Source organism: Pristis pectinata, chromosome 26, assembly GCF_009764475.1.
Source record: "Pristis pectinata isolate sPriPec2 chromosome 26, sPriPec2.1.pri, whole genome shotgun sequence".
NCBI classification, from domain to species: Eukaryota; Metazoa; Chordata; class Chondrichthyes; order Rhinopristiformes; family Pristidae; genus Pristis; species Pristis pectinata.
In genome coordinates this window covers 12,446,202-12,473,071 of record NC_067430.1, presented here as the reverse complement: position 1 = coordinate 12,473,071, position 26,870 = coordinate 12,446,202, and the positions used below count along the sequence as shown (strand labels likewise).

The window sequence follows — 26,870 nt, the reverse complement described above, 5'->3', positions numbered from 1 at the left end:
AGCAGAGCATTTGGACTATTTGCAAGGTAGAGATAGAGGGATAGAGGTTACTGAGGTACATTGGAAAGCAGAATTGAAGTTACAGTCAGATCAGCCATGATCTTATTAAATAGCGGGGCAGGCTTGAGGGGCTGAGTGGTCTACTCCTGCTCCTAATTCGCGCATTCATTCATGCTTGAACGTAGTTTAAGTTGTCATCAGGGTTAGTAAAGATATTGTGGGCTTAAAGGGGCTGTCCTGTGCTGTATGTTCGATGTACATCCTGCATGTGCCTAAACTTGAGGTCCTGTGCCAATTTGTGTTCTGAGTACCCTGACTTGATGCACCACTTCTCTTCTTTTTCTTCCTTTTAACGGTGTGAACTCGGATTATTAATTTGCAAACAAGACAAAGAAGCCGCATTTATGTCGTGCCTTCAGTGGAATAAAAGATCCCCTGGCACTTCACATCAGGTAAGTATTGGCACTGTGCCAAAAATGTGATGTTAGGCCAAATGAGCACTTGAAAGGAGAGAAGAATGGGGTGGGGGAGAAGTAATGGAACAAAATTTCAGAGCTTTGGGTGGAATAATTGAGGTGCAGCTACGGCAGTGGAACAAGGGAAGCTGAGATGCACTGGAGGTGTTGTATATGACAGAGATTTACAGCTGGTGCATGTAGCTTGGGCTCAATATTATACAAATCTAATTTTAGGCAAAGAAACATGTAATATCGAAACTGGTAAAAGAAGAACCGTTCCAAGGCTCAGAACCTACTCAACTTCTATCTATCCACAAGGGAGGCACATGGCCATACTGTAGGCTGCTGTGTCCAAGAGAGGATTGCTTTGTGAATCTTCCGTGTTAGCAGAGCTTTCACTGTGAAAAAATTCAGCACAGCTCATCCTATGGCTCAGCAAATGTATCCAGAGCTTCACCAAGGTGTGGAGACTGGGAGGATCTGAAATTCTCTTTGTCTGCTGAGTTGAGGAACAGGAGGCCATTCAGCCCCTCAAGCCCTGTTCTGCCATTCTGGCAGTGTGGGACTGATCCTTATCGCCGCCTTTGCCCAACATGGTTCCAGAACTCTTAATAACCTTGCCTAGTCTTGACATTTTCAATTGGTCCACAGCCTCAACTTTTCTGGGGAGACTCCTCCAGATTGTCACTCCTCTGTGTGAAGAAATAATTCCTGACATTCCCACCCATGAATAACGTAGCTCTAATTTTAAGTTTATCCCACTCACCCCGTCCTCTTCTCATCTTCTTCCATCCTGTCATGCACCTCATTAGATGGCCTTTTTTTTCCTTCATTCAACTTCTTTAATCATGTTAACCCTACATTAGACCATCCCCTAATCTTCTGGACGGCACAAGCTCAGCCTTAGCCACCTGTCTCCTTAGGTTCTCGTGTGACTCTACACAGCAGCAATTCTAGTGTGTGGTGCCCAGAACTGTGGGGATGTGGTGGTCCCACCTCTAGTGTCTGTCCCTGTTTGGCTAGGGCTGCCTCTGAAGCAAGCTTTTCTTTTGGCCAAAAAGCTCATCAACAATATCTGGATTCATACAAGAACAAAGGATAAGAAATTGTTAGTGTTGAAGCTAATAGAATGTGCCCACCAAACTGTGCCCTGAGCTAACAACAAGTGCAAACATTTATACGCCAACAACGTACCATGTGTTGTGTGACTGTGTCCCAGCCATGAGATCATGGCAACATCAAGCCAACGACTGCAGCCGAAAGATTGTGCCTGAAAACAAGCCAATGACTTGCAGCAATGAAATTGTCCATCAACGAGCCACTGATCGTACCCAATGATGGGCAGCTGGTAGATTGTGCCCAACAACGAGCCAATAACTGCAGAATTCCCAGCAGGAACCATACAGAAAAGATTACCGGATGTAAGTGCAATCGAAAGTGGAGGCGAGTCCATTGTTGAGTTGCCTTGAGTCAGCAGGAGAATGTGATATGGTTCAACACACACAAAATGCTGGAGGAACTCAGCAGGTCAGGCAGCATCTATGGAGGGAAATAAACAGTCGACATTTCGGGCAGATACCCTTCATCAGGACTGGAAAGGAAGAAGGCAGAAGCCAGAATAAGGTAGGTGGGTGGGTGGGGGAGGGGGGATGAAAGGGAGTGATGTGACAAGCTGAGAGGTGATAGGTAGAAGAGGCAAAGGGCTAAAGAAGAAGGAATCCAATAGATATGTGATATGGTTCTCGATTTTGGCAGTGAAGCGGGAATGGAAGAGTTGATACTCTAATGAACGGACATGCATGGGTGCATAAATCCAGTCAGAAATCCAACAGTGTAAGGATGTATGGAAGCACAGTATGAGTGCAGACATGGTCAGATGTGCAGGTATAAACACTCACGTTCCTGATGTTGTTACGTTGATCAGCCAGGAGAGGGGACTGTAGTACAGCCCTACACAGCCTGTCCTACAACACACTCAAAGCCACTCCATAAAACCACACCCCCTCAACACCCAGCTGCGCAGATAGAAATACCTGACCAAGACAAAGCCACTCAAAGCTGCAGAACTGACACCTGATCTGCCCTTTGATGTTGTAAGTAAAGATGTGACCTGGGCAGTGTGGCTGTAATGACAGTGAAAGTGTCAGTGGTCATCATTATTCGGCATGGTAGCATAGCGGTTAGCGCGAAGCTATTACAGCACCAGTGATCAGGGTTTGATTCCCGTTGCTGTCTGTAAGGAGTTTGTACGTTCTCCCCGTGTCTGCGTGGTTTTCCTCCGAGTGCTCCAGTTTCTTCCCACATTCTAAAGACTTACGGGTAGGTTAATATGGGGGTTTAAAATGGGCGGCGCGGACTCGTTGGGCCGAAAGGGCCTGTTACCACACTGAAAATAAAATTTAAAAAAATTTAAAAATAAAAAATAAAAAATTTAAAATTAATGTGTTAAACTGACAGCCACTTGAGGAGAACATACATGCTCAGATAAACGCAGAGATCTTGAGGTTACTCTCGGCAACTTCCTGCTCCTCCGCAAGATAGAACCTTCTTCAGTGTAATCTCTGAAAAACAACGAAGGGACAAAACATAGTACCAGACTGAACCCAGTACTAACTGGAACAAAGCTCTCAACTGATTTTATTCCCCCATCAGGTACAAGGTACTGAGGTCAATGCAGCACCCAAGTTACTCCCCCAAAATGGATCAGGTGGCTGGAAGCCAAGAGTGTGACCTGCTCTTCTCTCCGACTTCATGCTCCCAGGCAAACGGCTTCTGCCACTCAGCAAGGGCCAGACTTGAGTCAGCAGTGACATGACTGAAAGGTGACGCTATGGAATGCATATAGATGCCATCCATCAGTAGCTGAGAGGTGTGGAGAAAGAGGTGGGGTGAAATTAAAAGGGAAACAAGATCAGTAAGGAGAAGGCATGAAGAATCATTAGCAAGAAAAACTCAAATTAGTCAATGAGATAAGATTATTAGTCACATGTACACCAAAACACACAGTGAAATGCATCTTTTTGCGTAAAGTGTTCTGGGGGCAGCCCGCAAGTGTTGTCACGCTTCCGGCGCCAACATAGCATGCCCACAACTTCCTAACCCGTACGTCTTTGGAATGTGGGAGGAAACTGGAGCACCCGGAGGAAACCCACGCAGACACGGGGTGAATGTACAAACTCCTTACAGACAGCGGCAGGAATTGAACCTGGGTCGCTGGTGCTGTAATAACGTCATGCTAACCGCTACACTACCATGCCAAATAAGTAAAGGATAAGGGGATAACGAAGGAAAGAATGGGACCATTCAGATAAAAGATAACCCGTATGTGGAAGCAGGAGTTGTGGATCTGAATGAATGCCGTCCATCTATCAACATTAAACAGGAATGATGCAGACTTTGTCATTCAGAAAGAGGAATTTCAAATCTCACATGGGATAACTACAGTGAGAGAGAAAAGTAAAGTATCTGGAAAGTCGATAAAACACCAGGACTGGATGAAAGGAAGGAAGAATGATGGGTGACCTTATTCAAACATATAAGGTCCTAAGGGGACTTGACAGGGTAGATGCTGAGATGCTTCCACCAGTGGGAGAGTCATGAACAAGACGACATGGCTACAAAATAAGAGGCTGGTCATTTGAGGTGTGTAGCCATTTCTTCTCTCGGAGGGTAATAAATCTCAGAGGGTAGCGGAGGCCAGATCATTGGATATACTAAAGAGAAGGATAGATAAATATTTGAAAGCTCAAGAAATTGAGGGTTAAGGGGAACTGACACAGAAAAGGAGATCAGCACAGATCAGTAATGATCATATTGAATGGTGGGGCAGGCTTGAGGAATGGAGCGGCCTAGTCCTGCTTCTATTTCCTTGAGTCCTGGTGAAGGTTGTGAAGAGAAGTACAGGAGGAAATTTCATTTACCATCCTCTCTGACTACAGGTTTGCTGCCAAAGGATTAGAAGTCAACTAATGGGGTAGCGTTGTTTCAAAAGGAGATGGGAATCAACTGAGTAATTACAGGCCTGTCAGCCGAACGTTAATAATGAGCAATTTACTGAAAACAATTCCGAGACCCAGTACAAATCCTGATTTTAAAAGGTAGGGTTTAATCAGAGGCAGCATGCATTGGTTAGGGGACTCATGGCTGATGATTGTTTGAGAAGGTAACAACAAAGGTCAATGGGAGGAGGATGAAGTGATCCACATGGATTTTAGTAAAGAGAGAGACATCCAAAGAGGCAGAAATAGGCCTCTCTGCCCCTCAATCCTGCTCCACCATTGAGGAAGAGCACAGCTGATCTGATTGTAACCTCAACATTGCAATCCAGCCTACCTGTCCCCTTGCTCATCAAGAATCTGTCTACTCTTAGACAAGACCACACATGGCAGTCCAATGGGCAAAGGAAAATCCCATGTGATCAAAGCGAGAGTGATGTTGGATCCAAATTGGCTGAAGTGTGATAGTAGATGGGTGCTTTAGTGACAGGAAGGCGATTTGCAGTGGGATTATTGGCTATTGCATTTCATTTTACTATTAACAATTTAGGCTTAAGTGTAAGGCCCTTGTTTAACACGTTTACAGTTGATGTAAAAATTATGGTGTGGTTGGTGGTGAGGAAAATATTTTAGGCTGCAGAAAGATACTGTACCAGTGACCAGTTCAGTTGGATAGAATCCCAGCAAACGGAATTCAATCCAATAAAGTGTTAAGTATTTAATTTGAGGAAGGCAAACAAGGCAAAGGAGTACATGACAAATAACAAGATACTGAAAAGTGTGAAGGAACAGAGAAGTCTTGATGTGCACGTCCACAGATTTCTGAACATAACAAAAGATGTGGTGAGGTGAGGTGAAGGCTGGAGTACAGCTCACCACATAGCAGGAAGGGTGTGATAGCAGTAGGGAGAGTACACAGCAGAATTATGAATAGAGAATGAAAAAATGACAAAAAAAGCAGAATGGACCAAGTGTGATTTAGCTGAAGTGCTAAACAGTCCATCAGCAGAGATCAAGAAACAAGGACGTAGACCTAAGATAAGTGGTAAAGGTACTAGAAGGGAGACAAGGAGAGTGTTCTTCACCCAGGGGGTGATGGGGTTTAGCACCACACTGCCGGACCGCAGACAGTGAGATTAGTCATGATGATCCAGATGGGCTCCTTCTGCACCATAACATTTTGACGGTTCCATGTACACTGAAGACTAAAAGAAAATAATTGACAAATGACGGCAGAAGGGAAAGGAGTAGCAGCAAAGTGGCAGAGCTGTAGAGCTGCTGCCTCGCAGCTCCAGCAACCTAGGTTCAATCCCAGCCTCAGGTGCTTTTCATGAAGAGTTTGCAAGTAGTCACTGTAAATTTGCCCTAGTGGTAATAGTTAGTGGCAGATTGGTGGGGGCTGGTGGGGGGGGGGTGGTGTGGGGTGGTCGGAGCTTGACTGGAATGTGGGGAGAATAGGATACAGGGAAAATTAGTGGGAGAATGAGATTGTTCCATCAGGCAGCATGGAATTGATGGGCGAAATGGCCTCCTTCTATGTTGTAGAGAAATAAGAAAGATTTTTGCAGAGGTCACAATGAAAGTCCAGCAAGACTGGGTGCTACATCACTCCTAGCCAATCTAAGGGCAGGTGGGCTCTGGGATGGTGGACACAAGAGAGGAACAGCAGAAGAGGCAGAAATGCCACAAAAACCTCTTTGTGAAGAGTTGTGTTGTGTCTACTGCTGAATGCTGCTTCCTGTTCTGTAGCTAACTTTAAAGCAGTGGGGTAGAGCATTGGCAGAGCAAATGGTAGGCCCCACACAACAAATAATAGGGCCTTAGGAAGAATTAAAGAACAGAGAAATCTCTGTGTACAAGAAAGTGGCAGGAAAAGGAGATAACGTGGTGAAGACGTATGGGATACTTGCCTTCATTAGCTGGGGCATAGAATACAGGAGCACAGTTATGGTACAACTTTATATAACATTGGTTGGGCCACAGCTAATACTGTGTAAACTTCTGCTTGCCCCACCCTCAGAAACATGTGATTGTACTGGAGAAGGTGCAGAGGAGATTCACCAGGATGTTGGCTGGGATGGAGCATTTCATTTCTGAGGAGAGCTAGGCTGGGTTTGCTTTCCTTGGACCAGGGGAGGCTGAGGGGGGAGCCTGATAGACGTACACAGAAGGGGCATACATGGTGCAGATAGTAGGAGACTTTTCCCCATTGCAGAGGTATCTAAAACTTATGTGTGTAGGTTTAGGGTAAAGGGTAAGAGGTTTGGAGTGGATCTGAGGAAGAATTATTTTGGAATATGGACAGCACTGCCCAAGTGGGTGGTGGAGGAAGGAACTCACAACATTTAAGAAGTATCTGGATGAGAAGAACACATACAATGTCACGGACCAAGTTCTGGTAAATGGGGTTAGAATAAATGGGTACTTGATGGTCAATGTGGACATGATGGGCTGAAGGGTCTGTTTCTGTGCTGTATAACTCCATCCACGACTCTCAGAATCCAAGCAATCCCCATGCCCTGCTCTCCAAGCAAGCAAAGCAAGCTTCCCCAGACAGTTACCACCTCACGGGGAACAGGACAAACATTAATTCTCACTCTGCCATTGTGGGTGCATGTTTCTTTCCTGCGCAGGTAACTGCACTAACACTGGCCACCACCAGGGACCAGAGCGATGGAGCTGCCTCCCAAGTCCACTCTATTGTAAGTCACCCTGGATCCTTCCTGAGCTATCATATAAACGACGTGGCACTGTGCAGGAATTGTGCGATCAGAACTTCCTCTGCACCAGAGTTACAGCCAAAGCACCAGAATTACTAGACTCACTCCCTGCAACAAGAATATTTTTACTGAATGTGCCCTTTAATAAAACATTAATGCAGAGGCAAAACAGCTTTTCTCATTAACCTCAATGCAGAAGATTTTAATACATTTCCAAATAGAATATATATTATGGATAAGTTAACCCACTTCTCTCTTGCACGATGGTTCTAAAGCGTAAAAACAGAAAATGCTGTAAATACTCAACAGGTCAGGCAGTATCTGTGCAAAGAGAAGCAAAATTAACATTACTTCACTGCAATGAGGGGTCTTTGACCTGAAGTGTTAACCCTGTCTCTTTTCTCACATATGCCACCCGATCTGCTGAGGGTTTCCAGCATTTTCTTTTATATTTCAAATTTCTAGCATCTGCCGTTTTGTTGATTTTCATTAACGAGAATAAATTATATTTTGTTATTGGTAATTGTCAGACCATACAGAAATGTGATTAACTCATTTATGGTTAAAGAAACTAACCAAGCTGAATGAAAAAAAAATGCATTAAGAATATATGCATAATGACGCACAAAATTTTTAATCGTATCGTATGTCTTCTGGTTTTCAGTATTGTCACCGTAATTCACTACTTCGCCTCCTCAGGTTTCTTTATAAAAGCTGAGACAGGGATATTAGTAAGATTAACCAAATTAGCGACTGGTGTAATTCTTACCATGGCTTGTTCTTTCACACATTATTCAAATATGATTGTAATTATTTGATTATGAATCAGAAAAATGTCAGGGCTGACAGGGGCATCAAATAAACTTTGTCAGCATTTATTTATTTTAAGCAAAAAAGTCAACCATTGAAAAGATGAAGCACCACACTGTTAAGAAATGATAATTGGAAAGAACTAGGCTTGGTTTAAAAATTATTTCACAAAGTTAAATAAAAAATTTTTTTGGCACATCCATCTATAAAATGTATGCTGGTAAGGAATGCAAGTAGCTGGTAAATCTGGACATGGGCACAGAGAAAGAAAAGTTTGGGGAACCTTGACCTAGAATATGAAGAACAGGAAGATCTTCTCCCCACACTGCTCTGCCTCTGTCTGAGACATTGCTATCAGCCTCAAATCCAAAGTCGAAGATTCATCACAGATAAATATCACAATCAGAACACAACATTTCACAGCTTTGGTTTCTCAGCAAGGCAGCACCATCCAGCTTTCAGCATGGCTGGTTTTCCCAGCGTCCAGTTTTACAGCCATGTTACTTACAAGAAAACCAACACAAACATCTTAAGAAGCAAACGAGAAAGAAAAAAACATCCTCTCACTTCTCCATGTTCAGATCCCACCTCATGCCACATCCTGTTACAATCCCCCAGAGTATCTGTACCGCCATACCAGACTGAATAAACAAACAAACGAGTCCGAGAGAGTTGGAGCAAAGAATCTTTTGGGTGGGCTTCGTTGTTTTTCATTTCCCTCTTCTTACGATATCACATTGACCAAACTTACTATAGAAACAGAAAATGCTGGAAACACCCAGCAGATCAGGGGATGTCTGATGAGAGAGAAACAGAATTAACACTGAGTCATTCATCAGAACTAGGAGATGTTAGAAGCTGAATGTTGGAGGGATCTTGAGGTCCAAGTCCATAGCTCCCTGAAAGTAGCTACACAAGCTGACAGGGTGGTAAAGGCAGCATATGGCAAGCTTGCCTTTATTTATCAAGGCATTGAGTTCAAGAGTCAGGAAGTTACGTAGCAGTTTTATAAAACTTTGGTCAGGCCACATCTGGAGTATTGCATTCAGTACTGGTCACCCCATTATCGGAAGGATGTGGAGGCTTTGGAGAAGGTGCTGAAGAGGTTTACCAGGATGCTGCCTGGATTAGAGGGCATGTGCTATAAGGAGAGGTTGGACAAACTTGGGTTCTTTTCTCTGGAGTGGCGGAGGCTGAGGGGAGACCTGATAGAAGTTTATAAGATTATGAGAGGCAAAGATAGAGTAGACAGTTGGCATCTTTTTCCCAGGGTTGAAATATCTAATATTAGAGGGCATGCATTTAAGGTGAGAAGGGGTAAGTTCAAAGGAGATGTGCAGAGAACTTTTTTTTAAAACACAGAGAGTGGTGGGTGCCTGGAATTTGCTGCTAGGGGTGGTGGTGGAGGCAGATATGATAGAGGCATTTAAGAGGCTCTTAGAGAGGCACATGAACGTGCAGAGAATGGAGGGATATGGACCTTGTGTAGGCAGAAGGGACTAGTTTAGTTGAGCATTTAATTACTAGTTCAATTAGTTTGGCACAACATTGTGGGCTGAAGGGCCTGCTCCTGTGCTGTACTGTTCTACGTTCTATGATCTATGAACATGCCTTAGATTGCAGAAAGGGGTGGGCGCGGTGGGGTGGAGAGGTAGTAACTGAGAGAGACAATAATGCAAACGGAACTGGTGTTGGCTGGAACTGAGTGGTAAAGACTTGTTAACTACAAATGGGCTGAAATAAGCCTAGTCGGAAGATCAGAGGTTGTTCCATTGAGTTTACATTAGGCTTTGCTATTACTTCCATCAGGACTCAACACCGAATTCCAATCACCATTCTTTCCCGTTTGTAACAAAACTGGCCAATAACCTACAACATTAGCTCTTTCCTTGGATGCTGCTCAACCTGTTGAGTATCTCCTGCATTTTCTGTTTTTACTTCCGATTTCCAGCACCTGCGGATTTTTGCAAAGTACCCTGAGCTGGAGAATGGTGATGTGTGAATGCAAGTTGTTTTTTCCTTCATTGTTATTTTCCTTATCTTCTTCCTCCTCCACTAGGGCTCTACCTTGTCTCATTGCTTCCTTCTCTCATCATTTCTCCGACTGGCCTCCATACTGCCCCCAATCCTGCTCCTCCACCCCTCTCCACCACCTGTTATTTCCGTGATGGAAAGGTGGGTAGGAGGTGGTGGGGATGGGGAAGGCCATCACACCCTCCAAGGTTGGATGGTTCCACCCTGCCTCCAAACTACCCATTTTTGCTATAACAGAGAGGTGGGTTTGCTCTCAGGAAAGAGGAGAGCCATTAAAATGCCTCCCAAGGCTGGCTGCATCCAATTTAACAAGAATATTACTACTTACATCTGCAGACAGGGTCTTCCGGGCCTTGGAAGCTGTCAGCTGAAGGAAGGTGTTTGGGTCAGATCCGCAGACAAGTTCCTTTCCAGCACTTCTGGAGGAGCAGAACGTGAGGGAGGGAGCCCCCAAATCCACCAAGGCTACCAGCTTCCCTCGGACAATTCATCCCTTCAATGTCTTCTGTGAACTTCGGCAATGCTTTGACCATCCACACCAATCTCAGTGGCCATCCGATACATCCTGTTGTTATAGGCCTTCCTTCCCACTGGCCAGTCGGATTTCTCTCTGGGGAACTGAGGGGGAGAAAAAAACAGTTAAGTTTGACAGGACTTCCAAGAAAACCAAATTTCCAGCTCTCCTGGAGACTAAACCACTCCTCTCTCCTTCCCATACTCCAGATCTGACAGTTATTATCAGGGCCTGAGGATGCTGGAGGTTTGTATCATGTCATGGAACCATGGAGTTCGTGAAATACAAACCTGTGGCCCACCATAGAGATGTCAAGTGTAGGCTCACCAGCCTGGTGTTGGCAATATGTCCTGTTGTGCCAACAATATAACCATCCTCACAGCAAGCGGAGAGCACAGAAGGTTCATGGTCTTCTCGTTGGTGATCTTATATGTGGCCTGCCCCCTATAAATGTTATGTACCAATGTTTCCTGAAACAAGATTGAGTTTATGTATTGGGTGACAACTGGGAAGCAGGAGATATGTGATATCAGGCTGTTAAAGTGGGGGAAAGTAATTGCTATTAGAGGTTGCAAGTAACTACAGGAGGAGAATCTATGGAGTAACCATGGCTCATTACCCCACAACCAGCTCTCTTAACCACTGTCAAGGCTTTGTTGTGTGACTGTTGCTTTTAGAGGATGTCCTGGTGGAAAGAGAATTGGTACTTAGTGGCAATACCACCCCTCTCATCTTCTCTAAGTGGCACCAAGTCATATTTTTTTTCAGTTCGCTTTTACAGACACCATGTAACTTGTGTCTCCTGATGTCAGCTTTCTCGAGTAGAATTACTAGAGCAGGCACTGGGAAGTAGTGACATCGTTATGTTGTCTTCTTGTGTCAGACATTTCTGCATATTACAGAGAATCAACTGAATGAGGTTGATATAACCCATGATTTCAGCAGGTCAGGCAACATCTATGGAGGGAAATGGACAGTCGACATTTCGGGTCAAGACCCTTCATCTGGACTCCAGGTGAAGGCTCTTGAGCTGAAACAGTGACTGTCCATTTCCCTCCACAGATGCTGCCTGACTTGCTGAGTTCCTCCAGCGTTTTGTGTATTGCTCCAGATTACAGCATCTGCAGTCTCTTGAGTCTCCACAACCCCTGATCTGTTTGAAATCCTTTAACATCCCGGGACAGTATTGAGAAAGTGTTGTTTTGTCAGTGGTCCCTTTTTTTTTGGATGAAATGCAAAACTGTCCCTTGATTTGAACATGAAAGGTTCCAGGATGATGCTGGGGTAGCATCTCCACCTGTAACACCCATCACACTGGAGAGTGTGAGATCTTCCAAGCACAGGATGTTTGGCATGAGTTTACCTTGCAAAGTGAATTCAGAACTTACGGTGACATGATTATGGGTATATCTGTGTCTTTTTTAACATGGGGTGAATATTCAGCTGTCCAAATTGTGTCTTGTCTGATCATTTCCTATTTTTGCCAACACTGAAATCCCACATCCTTTACTTTGCATTGAATGCAGAACTGAACCTAACCCTAAATCACAATCGCTCTGTACTTCCCTTTTTATAATTGACATATTTAGGTGAAAAACTGGAGCCCAGTTGAATGGCACAGTCATGCTTGAAGCAGGGAAAACAAACAAAGGTGAAAAAGTTGCAAGTCAAAGTCGAGCTTATTGTCATATACACGAGGACATGTATGCACTGGTGCAATGAGAAACTTGCAGCAGCATCATGGGCACATAGCACCAGATAATTGACGGAGAGCTTGTGTTTTAGAAGGCCATAGTGCAAGGGTGAGCAAAGAAAGGGGTTCTGCAGCTAAAAGCTCACAGATAAGGATGTTAGACCAGGAGATGGTGCAATTCATCCTGGGGGATAAAACTGGACTTGCCTTGGTGACACATCAGATGATTGTGATCCAACTGTTTGTTTTGCACTTCACCTGGTTTCCTTTCCCTTTGACCCCCAAACCAAAAGCTGCTCAAAGTGCAAAGGAGGTAGCTGGTTTGCCAATGGTCATTCTGCTGTACAGGTAACACTAACTTCACCCCTTGATCAACAGAATGAGGTTGCATGGAGGAGAAAGATTCCATAGAATGGTCCATCAGGGATTAGGAGGCACAGAAGAATGATGGGCCAGAAGGTTTTGAAATGCTGCTGCTAGTGGTGAAGGCAGTGAGGGATAATTTTGACTAAGCAAGCATGTTTACCGCATAGCAGAGCTGAGTGTAGTGGGTGTTGGTGGATGGTCAGGGGGAGGGAGGATGGCCAACCACCCAAACACCAGGGGTTTGGGGACTGTCTTCTTTCATTCCCTTGACCTGATTTATTCTCCAGATCTCATTAGCCAATTGCCTGACCTCAAAAAAGGCATTACAAGAAGCTAACTGGATGTTTCCCTGTCCACAACATGATGCCCGATCACCTGAGTATTTCAAGCATTTCCTTGTTTCATTTCAGATTTCTAGCATCTGGTGCAGGACATGAGGATCGCCACGATGCATCAGGACCACTGCTTCCCTCTTTATCACACTTCCCTTGTTTAGCCACTGCTAACATTTTCCTTCCACTTGCTAACCTTGACCAGGATCAAGATATCCTTAATCACCAAACAGGAATGAAATCCAATTTTGAGGAATTTATCTCAGCTCTGGCTTAATCCTTCTTCCCAATGGAAATAGAGTTAACCCTTCAGTTGAATATTCTGCAGTTCTTCTTTACTTAGTCATTATCTATCTATTGTTCCTGCACTGTTAATAATGAGGTCCATTGCAAGTTTGAGGAACAGCACCTTATCCTCTGCCTGGGCATGTTACATTCTTCTGGACTCAGTATTGAATCTCACAGCTTCAGGTAACTCACTTGCCTTGTCTGTATCAGAACTAGCCCATCCTGCTGTAGGCCAGCCATCTGTAATGTTGGCTCCGTGTTTTGCTCTCTCTCTGATAGCACAACTTGACCTGCTGGGGATTTCCTACCACTCTGCATTTTGCAGCTTTCTCTTTCCTTTATTTTGTGTTTGTCCTCTCTAACTGTCCTCAGTTCTTCGCATTTATGTTCCTTTGTTCATGTTATCCATCTCTAACCGCGTTTGTTAATCTATCGACTGAATGATCTTACATACCACTTATCCCCACAGCAACCCTGGCCTCACCATATCAGAGATATTCCCATTGAAATATCCCCTACCCTCTGTGCCAGTGAAGGATGACATCAGTTCATCTAAACAGAGATTGAAGGTGTTAACAGAACATGGAGACAGAGAATGGTCAAGAGTACAGAAAGATCACATGGGCAGTTTTAACTTCATCCTGGGGAGAGGATATAGGATACTGAATGAACATGGCACTTGTAATCTGGCAAGGAGCAAAAGATGAATGGATTGACCTCATAACCCCTGAAGAGGCAATGGATGCAGATGAACCAGTGATAAATATATCAAAGGCTAGTAGGGGATGAGTAATATCTGTATGAAAGCCAAGACATCTGTAACTTAGTAGAAAATCCTTTGAGTTGTTCCCTGGCATGCATGTAAATAAACTCTTGCATCTGGAGGCTGCTTAGTATAACCCTGTTATTTAACACTGTTCATTTAGTTCAATAGCTGGTTAAAACCATCTTATGTTCTTTCTTTTCCACTTCTGATGAAGGTACTTTGGCCAGAAACTCTTTTTTCTCTTTCCACAGATGCTGCCTGAATTGCCGAGAGTTTTCTATTTTTATTTCAGTTTTTCAGCATCTGCAATTTTTAAAAAAATATTTTCATTTCTTATAAAATAGTGCTGAGGAGGAGGCAGTGAAGGAGAAACTAGCTTTGGAAGATAATATAGGTAGAAATAATAGACATCTGGTCAGTCAACCACATCCTACTTACGGGGACATGTTACTCATGCTGCTATTGAAACTGAACGGTAAGGGACATTTGTTTCCTGCTTGCTCTCTTGAATACGCTACTTGTCAACTCTTTGGTATTAGAAGAGAGGAGGAGCACAGAAGTAGAGATAAAGTGGAGCAAATAGATCAATCAGTGCAATAAAGGCCAGCATTACTCCCTCCATGGGCTGGACTGACTGGATGGACACAGTAAGTTTGTTCTGACTATTCTATGCAAAGTTAGCAATGATTAAAAGTGGGTAGTTGTTACTGGGTGATTTTGCCTGCTGTTCCTCACAGATGAAAATGAAACATGGAACTGGCTGGCTAGTCACTAATCCAGAGAATGAATTGAAATAGAGAGCATAAAACTAAGATCAGCATAGACAGTGTATCATTAATAGGGGAGCTCAGCACCCAAAAATCAGTGGGATTCGGAAAGCAGGGAGGGAGGAAAGACAGGTTTTGGACTACTGTTGCAAAAAATTAAACTGCTGGAAAAACTCAGTGGGTCAAGCAGCATCTGAGGAGGCAAAGGGACAGTCGACGTTTCGGGACGAAACATCAACTATCCCTTCGACTCCACAGATGTTGCTCGACCTGCTGAGTTCTTCCAGCAGTTTGATTTTGCTCCAGATTCCGGCAACTGAAGTCTCTATTTGAACTAATGTTATAAGCACGGTCATAATTTATCACTTTTGTATAGAAGACTTGTTTAAATCATCCATAACCAAGTCTGCTGATTATTTTAATTTTCTGTGGCTTGTTTTATGAGTATCTGCATAGATTTATTATTCATTTCATAGTTTTGGTTCACAGCCACAGCAGGGGAAATTACTCTCTTGAGATTGAGATGAGGGTTCTTTTGACTTTGGAGTTGCTTTGCTGTGAAATGGGTGATCACGCATCATACTGATTTTCCGATGACTCCTGATTTTCTATCAAATGCAATGGGTGATTGGTTTACAAATTTTACACAATCATCCACAATTACTACATTATGTGCTAGTGATACTGAAACGTTGTGGGGAGGTTTTCAGTTTCCTATTTCCAGTTAAAGCTTGAATACTTGTTTAAAAGAAAAGGTTCAAAATTTGCCAGCAACATTGGAAATCGAAATTATACTTTTGTTGCTTTACATTACGATAAGGTAAGTCGATTACACATATAAATTGCATAAATAGCAATAGAAATTACCAGTGCTTTCTGCAATGTGTTAATTACATATACAGTTTCTGTGAAGATTTCCATATTTAAAAATCAGCAATCCCTTTCATTGGAGCTTATAAAAGGTAGTCAAAGTTCTGACATGTTCTATCACAATAAGCAAAGGATTTCTTTTGTACTTACAAGTCTCAGATTTCAGAAGTCAGTGCCAGTGAATAAGGTGGGAGAAAATTGGGAAGTCTAAATTGTTTCAGTGATCGTTCTTCCTTTGGGTTTGTGATTCACACACAGAACAACGACCAGGAATATGCCATTCAGCCTCTTGATCCTGAAACAAAAACAGAAAATACTGGAAACACTTCAGTAGGCCAGGCAGTGTCAGTAGAAAGAGAAACAGTTAACATTTCAGATCAAAAGCCCTTTGTCAGAACTGACAAAGTGAGAAACAAGTTAGTTTTAAGTAGCGGGGGGGGGGGGGGGGGGGGCGTGGGGGAGGGGGGGCGTGGGGTGGGGTGGGGATGGGGGGATGGATATCTGCAGAAGGCTGAGACCAGGGTTGTTACAGGAATGGGTAGTTAACAGGCAGCTAGTGGGTGACAAAGAAATGTGATGTGTTGCAAAGAGCAGACCGTAGTGTTGTTAATGGAGAAAAACAAAAACACTGAGTCAATATCACAGACAGATGACTTGTCAAAAGTGGCCAGTTCAGAGGTGAACAATAAAAGTGAGTTATCGGAAGTTGGAGAATTCAGCATTGAGTCTGGGAAGCCTCAAAAGCATCCTGAAATTTGTCTGCCGCTGAGGTAGAACATGGTTGATCAACCTCTCAACATCATTCATCTGTGTTTGCTCCATACCCCTTCCCAATAAAATTTATCAATCGTAGTCCTGAAGCTTTCAATTGATGCAGGGTGTACAGCCTCTCAGGGCAAGAAAAAGGTGCTTTTCAATTTTATTCTTCCTAACTCCAGTGCTATCTTCCGCAAACTTGAAATGACCTGAAAACCTGCTGTCCCTCTCCAAACCAAGGTTCACCCATACAACGGCTCCAGGTTAAGCAACTCTCAGTTTTAAAAATCTCACCCTTGTTCTCTCTGCGGTCTTTTTCCTTCCTATCTCTATAATGTGCTCTGGACCTTTAACCCTTTGAGACATCAGCACCCCTCTAACTCAGACATCTTGTACGTCCACACTCTCAATCCTGATGCAGGGTTTCAACCCAAATCATCGACAATTTCTCCCCCCACACTCCCCCCCCCCCCCCCAGATGCTGCTCAACCCGCTGAGTTCCTCCAGCGGATTGTTTGCAGCTCCAGATTCCAGCGTCTGCAGTCTCTGGTGTCTCCTCGCTTTTCATCACCTTGCCATTGGTGACGGTCCCCTTTCAGCTGTCAAGGTGAGCAATGGAATTCTGTCCCTGTGCCATTTGGCCTTCTACCTCTCTCTCCTCCTTTAAAACATCCTTAATTCCTGCCCTTTCGGTCAGCCCTAATATTCCCAACTGTGGCTCAGGGCTGAATTTTTGTTTGATATTGCCTTGGGATATGTTACTTAAATGCAAATAGTTTCTGAGAGTGACCCCCATGCCCCATGTATTAGAACCTCCATCAGAAAACACAGATTCTCCAGATATGCTTTGTCAAATCTTTTCTTGCACTGTACAAACCCATTTATTCACACATAATCCCCCACACACATAGACACTGAGGCTTCAGAGAAAATGGGTCCCAGTTTAAACATCCCAAACCAACTCCCAATCCACTCACCAGAAGCCAAGCATTAAGGAAAAGTTGTTGCTTCACTGATTTAGTGAGTAATTAGACGTGAAGAGAAAAACTGTACATTGTTGACCATGGTCTAGAAGTTCAATCTTGCAGCTCATGTTTCATCAGCATTTTACCACTGATTTGCAGCTCATAGATGTTTACCAGTTGTGTGCTGCAAATAATGGATGCAGTCGCTCTTAGCGAAAACATTTAATTTGGGAATTTCTTTGAGTGCGGCACATCTGCACTCAAAGCACACAAACAGACTAGGGTAATGCAAACCCTGTGCAGCCTCAACTGCAAGATCCCCAGTGAAAGTGATTCAGGGAAGTGTAATCACATGCAGTGGGTTAGAGTGTGGAGTTTCTCCACACCATGTGCAAGATAGCCAGGCTCAGCAAATTCTGCCCTCTCTGTGATGTTCAATGGCTGCCAATAGCAATGAATAAAGGGAAGCAAAAAATGTCCCCTGCTTGGCTCAGTATTGGCTCCACACTCTTAGTGAATATTTTTGTACTTCCTCCAGCACAAGTCTTGAAAGCTGGACCAACCTCAACCATATTTTTACAAATACATTCAATAATATATTATGCAGTCACTGACCAATGAGTCCTGTGTATTTCCTTTGTGCCTGCCTTCCACGTGTCTTTGCCACGGTGACTTCTGTGCAGTGCTCCTGCAGAGTTGGTGAAGGGTTGCTGCAAGGAAGGAGGCAGCAAATGGCCATCAATGGTAACTCCCAGCAGTCTCATGCCTACATAACCTGGCTTCAATCTGCACCCTCTGCCACGAGTGGCGGAAACCAGTTCTCGGGCAACTGTGATATTACTGACAGAGAGGCATGAGTAAGAGTATGGGTACATCCTGAGCAGATGCAGTGATTAGTGCAGTCTTTTAGCTGAGGATCAGATGGCCTTACTTGCCACTGGAGGACTGGTGCCATGATGGCAGCTCTCTGCAGTTGGTTGGCACCAAGCTGAACCTGGATGGCAGTGGCACCAGGTGACCTCTGCCTGTGCCACTGTGCCAGCTGACCCCTGCCTTCATCTGCTCCTGCACAGCTGGAGGTGTGCCCACCGATGGAGCAAGCCCAGCTTTCTCCCTACCAGAGATTCTGGACTCCAGCTCCAAGGAATTATCTGTAAAAGGTCAGAACTCGGATTTCCTGCAGCTTCTGGACATCTCAGGTAGGTTTCTGGGCTGGTCGAAGCAGTGCCAAGCATGCCAGTATGGAGTTACCTCAGAAGCTACTGAGAAAACAATTCACTTTGGGACCAAAACCGCAGCAGCCACAAGTGAGCTTGATGTGGTCAAGGAATCCTTCACAGTTTGTAAATTTGATCTGGGCAATTTAGAGACAACGTCCATTATTGTTTTATGACAAAGAAGTAGGCTATTCGGTCCATGGAGTCTATGCTGGTTTTCAGAGCAATCTCATTCCTTCACTAATTTTCCCTGTAATCTATTCTCCCCACATTCCCATCAACTCTCCCCATATTCTACCACTCACCGACACACTAGGGGCAATGTACAGTGGCCAATTAACCCACCAGCATGTCTTTGGAACATGGGAGGAAACTGGAGCACCAGGAGGAAACCCTTGTAGTGAACAGAGAGAATGTGCAAGCTCCACACAAACAGCACCAAAGATCAGGATTGAACCTGGGTTGTTAAAGCAGTGAGGTATCAGCTCAACCAGCTGTGGCACTGTGTCACTCTCAGGAAGACCTTTTATATTCAGAGGACAATGGAAAACTTGAATTCTCTCCACAAACGGTTGTGGATCCTAGGTTTCAAGACTAAGACTTATTCAGAGAGGATATCAAGGATTATGGAGCAAAATCAGCACCAAGCCAGTTGAAATGCAAAGCCAGCTGGAGCTGCAGTCTGTGTTCCTCATCCTTCCTGAACAAAATCGTCAAACATCTGTGGAAGATCAGTTAACACAAAAAGCCGATGTCTGCCCAGTTAAACTTCACTCAGGTTGTTTAATCAGCTTTTCAAGCAGAATGTTGCAAACCTTTTGCAGTGTCAAAACTGGCAACAACAAGAAATAATTCTGAGGTGAGAGGCAGATAATTATTTAAAGCAGAGGATGATTCTGGAGAGTGGGCAGAGAACGGTGCAGGGCAGACAACGGTGCAGGGTAGTTCCTGTGAAGAGGTTGCATTGACATCAAGGGTAAGACAACCTCTGTCTGGGAATGCTCCATTTCATTTCTCTTTTACCAGCCTAGCGTTCTTAAGGGGACCAATAAATGGCCCAGCTACTGTCTACACTGAGTGCACATGAACCACTGAGCACCCATTTTTACACTAATCCTATCCTAAATCATTTTATTCTCCCCATATTCTCATCAGCTTCCCCCAGATTCTACCACTCACCCAAACATCAAGGGCCAGTGGCAAATTAACCTGCCAACCTCCTTGTCTTTGGGATGCAGGAGGAAACCTGAGTAACCGAGGGAATCCATGCACTTACAGAAAGAGTGTGCAAACTCTACACAGACAGCATCAGAGGTCAGGATTGAACACTGGTCGCCAGAAATGGACGAGTGGGAGACTTGGGCTTGAATCTTATGTCACTGTCCACCTTGCCCAGGTTTCTCCCCATGAATTCATTCCTCCCCAAGACAGCATATCATCCTTCAAGTGCTGTGGGTTTGCTGGGCTTTTGGTTCAGTTGCTGGGAATTCATAATGATTAGTAGGAGGCAGTGCCCCCTGCAATCTCCAGCAGAATCAGCCTCCCCACTGGGAGAGGGATATGTTGAAACTTCCAAAATGACAAATGAAGGGCTTTTGTCCCCTTAGTTCATCCCCCAGTTAAAAAGTAATTCCACAAGTGAGTATTTGGAAGATCCTTCCTTGATGACACTCCACTGAGAATGTCATTCCAAGGGTTCAACATTGAAGCTGGTTGAAAGGCAAGCAGGGATTGAACTGCATTTTGGGATGAGGTCGCGGAGAGGTGCGTTACCTGTCCTTGGGGTTGTACCTCTCTGGATCTTCCACAAGCAGAAAGCTTGGGGAAGCAGCATTATCAGCTCCTTCTGCCTGCAGAGAACTGGGAGGATTCCAAAGAGGACTGGAACAGTGGCGCAACAGGTAGCTGACTGTGTGTGCTGTCTGTGTGGAGTTTGCCTGTAACTGCACGGCTTTCCCCTGGCTGCTCCACTTTCCTCCCACATCCCAAAGATGTGCTGGTAGGTGAATTGGCCAGTGTAAATTACCCCTAATGTAGGTGGATGGCAGAAGAATGAAGAGGCAGTTGATGGGCAGGTGAGAAAGAATACGTCACAGGGAAATAAGGGAGTGAAGGGGATTGATGGGAATGTCATAGAACCATAGAAAATCATACAGCCCTTTTGGTCCATTGAGTTCTCACTGACCAGCAAGTATCCATTTTTACACCAATCCTATCCCAACCCATTTTATTCTCCCCACCTTCCCATCAACTCCCCCCGAGATTCTGCCACTCACCTACACACTAGGGGCCAATTAACCCACTGACCCATCTGCATGTCTTTAGAATTGAGAGGAAACAGGAGAACTCGGGGGGAACCCACAGACAAACTCCACACACACAGTGCCGGAGGTAGGAATGAAGATGGGTTGCTGGAGCTATTGAGGCAGCAGCTGTCCTGGTGTGCCACTGTACGTTCCAATGTCCAAGAGCTGACATGAACTTGATCGACTAAATGAAAAAAAATACAGAACTGAGATTCCAGGTGTGAATCACCCCACTCATTTTGCAATCTGCAGCTCATTAGTTTACATCCAAATGCAGTTTCTTCTTCTTTCATTAGTTTATGATTTGAAGTGGGACAGGAGATCAGTGTAGCAGGTGTGGAACTGTTTCAGCAACAGTTATTTACAGGCAGCTGATCATAGAATGCTATGTAACATGATAACTCACAGAAGGACTCTATTCAGACCCTCTTGTCTGTCAGGTGCATTAGTCGAAAAATAAATCAAAGAAGCTTTGTTGAACATGCTTGCCAAAGGTTAAATATGTCTGCAGAGTGCCTGAATAACACAAAATAAGCTAGCGCAGCTGTCGAAGCTACCTACCACTTTTTACCGCAGAGAAGTAGTTGTTTTATTTTCAGGTCTTTCTTCCCTTTTCAGTTTCTGGTCAGTAGTAAGTCTGGTGCCCAGAAGATTTTATACGTTTCCTGTAGAGGACTTAGCAAACAGTCAACCAAAGGGCAGAGAGGGCAAGGTAGATCAGTAGGTAGCGGGAAGAACGATCTTGGCTTTAGGAAAGCTGAGAAGAGAACTCAAGAGGATATGTTATTGCTTGGAACTACAGGGAAGTAGCAGCAATTAGGTGGGGTTGATAGTCTTACCGCCACCAAACCAGTGACTCCATTTAGAAAAGGGACAACTGCTGGGTGCCGAAGAGTTTGGCAGGCTTCTTTTGGTAGGCTTGTCTTAATATACAAATTAACATCTTGGGATGCTGATAACCAGACTTGGTTGCAAATGTTAGGAGAGTGCAAACAGGCATTATCATGCAAAATGGGAGATGATTCCTCCAGGCACCACTCATGCACTGGGATTTGGCACCCACCCACCACCAACAACTCCCACCCACATACCCACCCCATCTTTCATGAGTTTAGTCCCTTCACACTTGCAGGTAGCTGTCCTTTGTACCTTTTCTCTGAGTTTGGTCTCAACATGCCTGGTTGGGGTAAAACTAGCCAAAACTCACAAAGCAGTACAACCCAGAGATCCTCTAAAACTAAGTAAGCACTGCAAATAACACAAGGTAGACCACTACAAACAATGTAACCTAAAATATTACACAAAACAACAAACGAATTGTATGATTCACAAGGCTACTAAATACCATGCTCTGAGATATCCTTTGTACTCTAAAGATCTCAAGCTTCAATGCCTCACTGTAACTTCAACTCATGTGTGTTTCTCCCTAACTCTGACCCCGAGTGTTACTCACCTGAGGCTGGACACAGGTAATTAATCCTCTCTGCAGTTCCCTTGGTCTTATCATGTTGATCACCAACACCCCTTTTAATAAAAACAAAAATCATAACCTTGACAATTGCTTGATGCTACCCTTCTGTTTGATGGTATCATCTATGTCCAAATAGCCCACATCTGACATTGTTGCTAGATTTTCATTACTTTACACTATCCTTCAAAATATAACATGCATAAAATTCTAAGTTCCTGTTCACTAATGACAGCTCTTTAGCCCCTATCATCAATTTTCACATTTAAATTGTGTGGATGGGGAAGAACTTATCAGCATCCTGTGAAGGTCCCTGCTGTAGTGAAAATTTATCTGTTAATTTCAAAATATAGGGGACAAAAGATCTGTGGAGAAAGCAAGTAAGTAAATTGTGCCTTTAGGTTAATGTTGATTGTGTCTAGCTGCAGATTTTTTCAGTTTCTTTGGTTAAGTATTGTGGTTCCTCACAGCAGGTGGTGATGGGAAATTTTGGTCATTTTTTTTGCCACTGTTGGTTTACTATGAATTAAATATAGTCTTACTGTAGGTCCAATTACATGTAATAAAGAAACTGAGCAAATTTGAGCAGGCTTTACCTAGCAAACTAGACAGGAATGCCCCATTGGTGCCCAATGTCACAAGTGGCAGGCTTCTCATTCATCAGATGCAATGGCCAGTGCACAGTTTCATCTGTTGGTCTCCCAAAACTCTAAATCAAGGGAAAGAATTAATTTAAGTTGGAGACAGCAGGATGTATCTCAGTCAATATATTTTGTTACAAAGAAAAAACAGGTACATATTGTAATGCCTTGAAAACCACAAATATTTCCTTTAGTTGGTAGGTTGTTTTTTAGCTGGGTTGCAAGTTGTGAAACCACTAGTTTGGGCAGAATAAAGAGATGGGATAATTTTATTTACACCTAGGGACTGCACCGCTGCATGTAATTTGCCTTTTCTCAAATAACTGCATTTTGCTGCAGTGTCAGTCCTGCTTTAATCAGGAGAAGCTGCAGTTTCAATAAAGCATTTGGTTTGCTTCATTTCATAGAGATTCTTATTAAATAGGCTCTGCGAATAGACCTAGGTCAAGATTTTGATTAGGAGACGACAACATGCACGAGGCACTCTTGCAAGATTAGGGAGCCATTTCTTGAACGTCTGCTTTACGTGGAGTGAAGGTAATCATCATGGTGAAGGAGCAGTCAGGGATGGTAAGTAGGAGCAGTGAAGGACGTTGGAGTCCAGAACTCAGGAGGCGTTCACATTGTTGTTGGGTTTTGTAGGGGAGCAGTGCGCCTGTGATGAAAATACACTCATAGCTGAAATAACTGTAGTATTATAATTCATTATAATATTTCAACCTGCTCCCCAAGAATGAATTGGCTGTCCCCTCTCACTCACCTAATTTATGTTGTTAGGATTCAGCTCTTAGCTAGTTGTAAAATAACTGGTTTGTTTCGATCTGTTCTAAATCCCCTTCCACCTCCAACTCATCAACAGATACAGTGGCATCGAGAGTCACTTCACCTGTTTAAAACTAATTTCTCCAGTTGAACACATGACGGGAGATTGGTTGATCATTGTTACTTTGAGTAATGCAATCCCTAGCTGTGATTGACAGGGGGATTATCTAGTTGTCTCCTTTCTGGCCAAGAGTGGTGGTGAGACTAAGCAGAGCATAATTTTCATTCTTTTAAATTTCCAACAGATACCTATTTCTTTAACCTTGTTGTTTCTTCCTTGCAGGAATTTACCATGGATAATTTTCAGTTTGACTACTCAGACTACAACGAGAGTTCATATTTTGAAGGCAATTTTACCTATGCTAATGATTCTTCCCCTGATACCTACTTTGAGTGTGAGGATTACAACACAAAATCATTTTCCAAAGTTTTCCTTCCCATTTTCTACTCTACCATCTTCATTGTGGGATTGCTGGGGAACACAATGACCATCATTGTTTTCCTAAGGAACAGACAGACCATGGCCATGACTGATACCATAATTCTCCACTTGTCTACCGCCGATATCCTCCTCGCAGTCACTCTGCCCTTTTGGGCTGTGGAAGCTGTCAAAGGCTGGATTTTTGAGTCATTTGCTTGCAAACTTTTTGGGGCGATGTTCAACATCAATTTCAACAGTGGCATTTATCTTTTGGGTGGCATTAGCATTCAACGTTACCTTTCCATTGTGCATGCAGTCCAGATGTACAACAAACCCAGATCTTTAATGGTACACATCAGCTGCTGTGCTGTTTGGTTCTTCTGCCATCTCTTAGCCATCCCTGATTTCATATACCTAAGGAAAATAAAATTGAATGATACATGGCAATGCCAATATAAGTTTGAAGCCAGCACAGCCAAGAAATGGATCATGAGTTTGCGTTTTCTTAACCATTTCATCAGTTTCCTTATCCCACTGACAATAATGCTCTACTGTTACTTCATGATCATCAAGACTCTGCGCCAATCCCATAAATTGCAAAAGAATAAGGAAGTCAGGGCCATGAAGGTCATTGTCATGGTAGTTGCTGCTTTCCTCATCTGCTGGGTCCCTTACAATGTGGTCATCTTCATTGACACATTGCAGAGGATGGGTGTCATAGGAAGGAGTTGTGCCATTGAATCCAGGTTGGATATTGCCATCAGTATCACTTCCAGCCTGGGCTACTTCCATTGCTGTCTCAACCCATTCCTCTATGCGTTTGCTGGAATGAAGTTCAGGAGAAATTTACTGCAGATCTTCTGTGATATTGGCTGCATCACTCAGAAGACTGTGAAGAAATATGCCAAATCTATCAACAAGGAAACCACATCACAATATCAGTCAGGAGATACAACTAACTCTGGATTATAAAGCAATTAAAATCGCATCCAAACTTACTGAAATATATTTCAAACTTGATTTAATTCTGCATCCCTTTGAAACAAAAGGGGATAAATTCAAATCCATCACCAGAGACCTGAGCATGCAAGCCTGTCTTACATTTTAGTGCAGTGTGCCTAATATATTGCTACTAAAATATTCAAGAAAAAAAGTCTTTCGCCTAACCCAGCTGACTTTTTCTTAATTCACCACGTCAATGGCTCACATGCAGACAAGTAGCAGAACCTTGAACTCCAGCGCTTCAATCAAGTGTAATGTAGCTCACAATATAAACTCATGGCATGAAAGGAAGGATTGAAACTAGGATTTTTCTAATGAGAGTTATCTTACAGCTAGATGTTGTAAATAAAATTGTAAATATAGTCTATCAGTAGCACACTGTAATCTTACAAATTTTGAAACTGACATTTAAAATCACAGGAATCATGCCTACCATTTCTCGATATGCCCTCTCTGTGGACAAGGCTGAGGATCAAGTGTGCATGTTTGAAAGCTAGATCCCTAAACCACCTTCACAATGGACATCCGTTGAGATACCAGAGTTCTACCAGGAGATAAATAATAATAACACATCAAAAACCTAAAATAACTTTACAAATAATGTCAAATTCTGAAACATATAAGGAGAGACATTTTTTGCAGTTCATAATGAAGATCAAAAAGATTCATTTTGCCTCTGTTTATTCAGACCAAAAACTGCATCAGATGAAGAAAGATGTGTCAGTGGCTCAGACTGAGACTGAAAGAAAGAAAAGCCATTTCTGTTCAGATCAGAAAGATGACTGTTCTGTTGAAGCAGGGAGGCCACAAAATTGTAAAGCGCTCAACATAAGGCTAAAGTATGCCCATCTTGAGGCAAGCCAAACAAAATCGTAGTTTTATTGATTTTACTGCAGTTTAAGCTTGTACAATGATATGGATCACATGTTACAACCTTGAGACCATTTTTTTTAATAGTGAACTTTTATGCCAAGTTATATTTTGTTTATACCAAGCCAGGCTAAGTATCTGTGACAATGTGACAATACATTCATTGGACTCAATTAATGCCATGCAATTGCAATTCTGAAACCAGTTATTGTATGTTTGTGAAAGACCCTGAGAGTCAGGTTATCTTTGAGTATGGAAAATAAAAGATTAATAAAAATACAATCTTGATTGTGGTTCATCTTTTGATCCCAGGCAGGCCCAGATCTAAGTGGGTTCAACCAATATTGGATGTGATCATCAAACTTGTGCTGTTGGACAAAATATTTGTAATATTATTTTTATTGATGAATATACAGGCTGAATGTGATTTTACTACAGGAAGGATGTGGTAGCAATAGTGCAAGTGCAGAAGAGATTCACCAGGATATTATGTGGAATGGAGGGTTGTGATTATAAAGAGAGATTAGATAAACTGGGATTATTCTAACTGGAACATAGGAGACTGATGGGTGACTTTCTGGAAGCTTATAAAATTACGAAGGGCATAGATAAGATAGACAGTCAGTCTTTTTCCAGGGGAAGGGGAGTCCAGAACCAGAGGGCACAAGTTTAAGGTGAGAGGGGAGAATTTTAAAGGAGATCTGAGGGGTGAGTTTTTCACACAGCGGGTGGTGGATATTTGGAACGAACTGCCAGAGGACGTGGTAGAGACAAGTGCAATGCTTAAAA

The 26,870-nt window shown here is 43.3% G+C and overlaps 1 protein-coding gene across 2 annotated transcripts; it reads left to right on the top strand.

Annotated features, from left to right (window-relative positions):
- The first annotated feature begins 14,496 nt into the window (after nt 1–14,496).
- cxcr3.1 (chemokine (C-X-C motif) receptor 3, tandem duplicate 1) lies at nt 14,497–26,326 on the top strand. Of its 2 annotated transcripts, none has more exons than XM_052039442.1 (2): nt 14,497–14,623; nt 24,072–26,326. In XM_052039442.1, the coding sequence occupies exons 1-2, from the start codon at nt 14,597–14,599 to the stop codon at nt 25,179–25,181; spliced, it is 1,137 nt and encodes a 378-aa protein (XP_051895402.1). In that variant the 5' UTR covers nt 14,497–14,596; the 3' UTR covers nt 25,182–26,326. The 2 variants fall into 2 exon arrangements, with proteins under 2 accessions (XP_051895402.1, XP_051895405.1); XM_052039445.1 differs by lacking the exon at nt 14,497–14,623 and adding an exon at nt 15,454–15,563.
- The last annotated feature ends 544 nt before the right edge of the window (nt 26,327–26,870 follow it).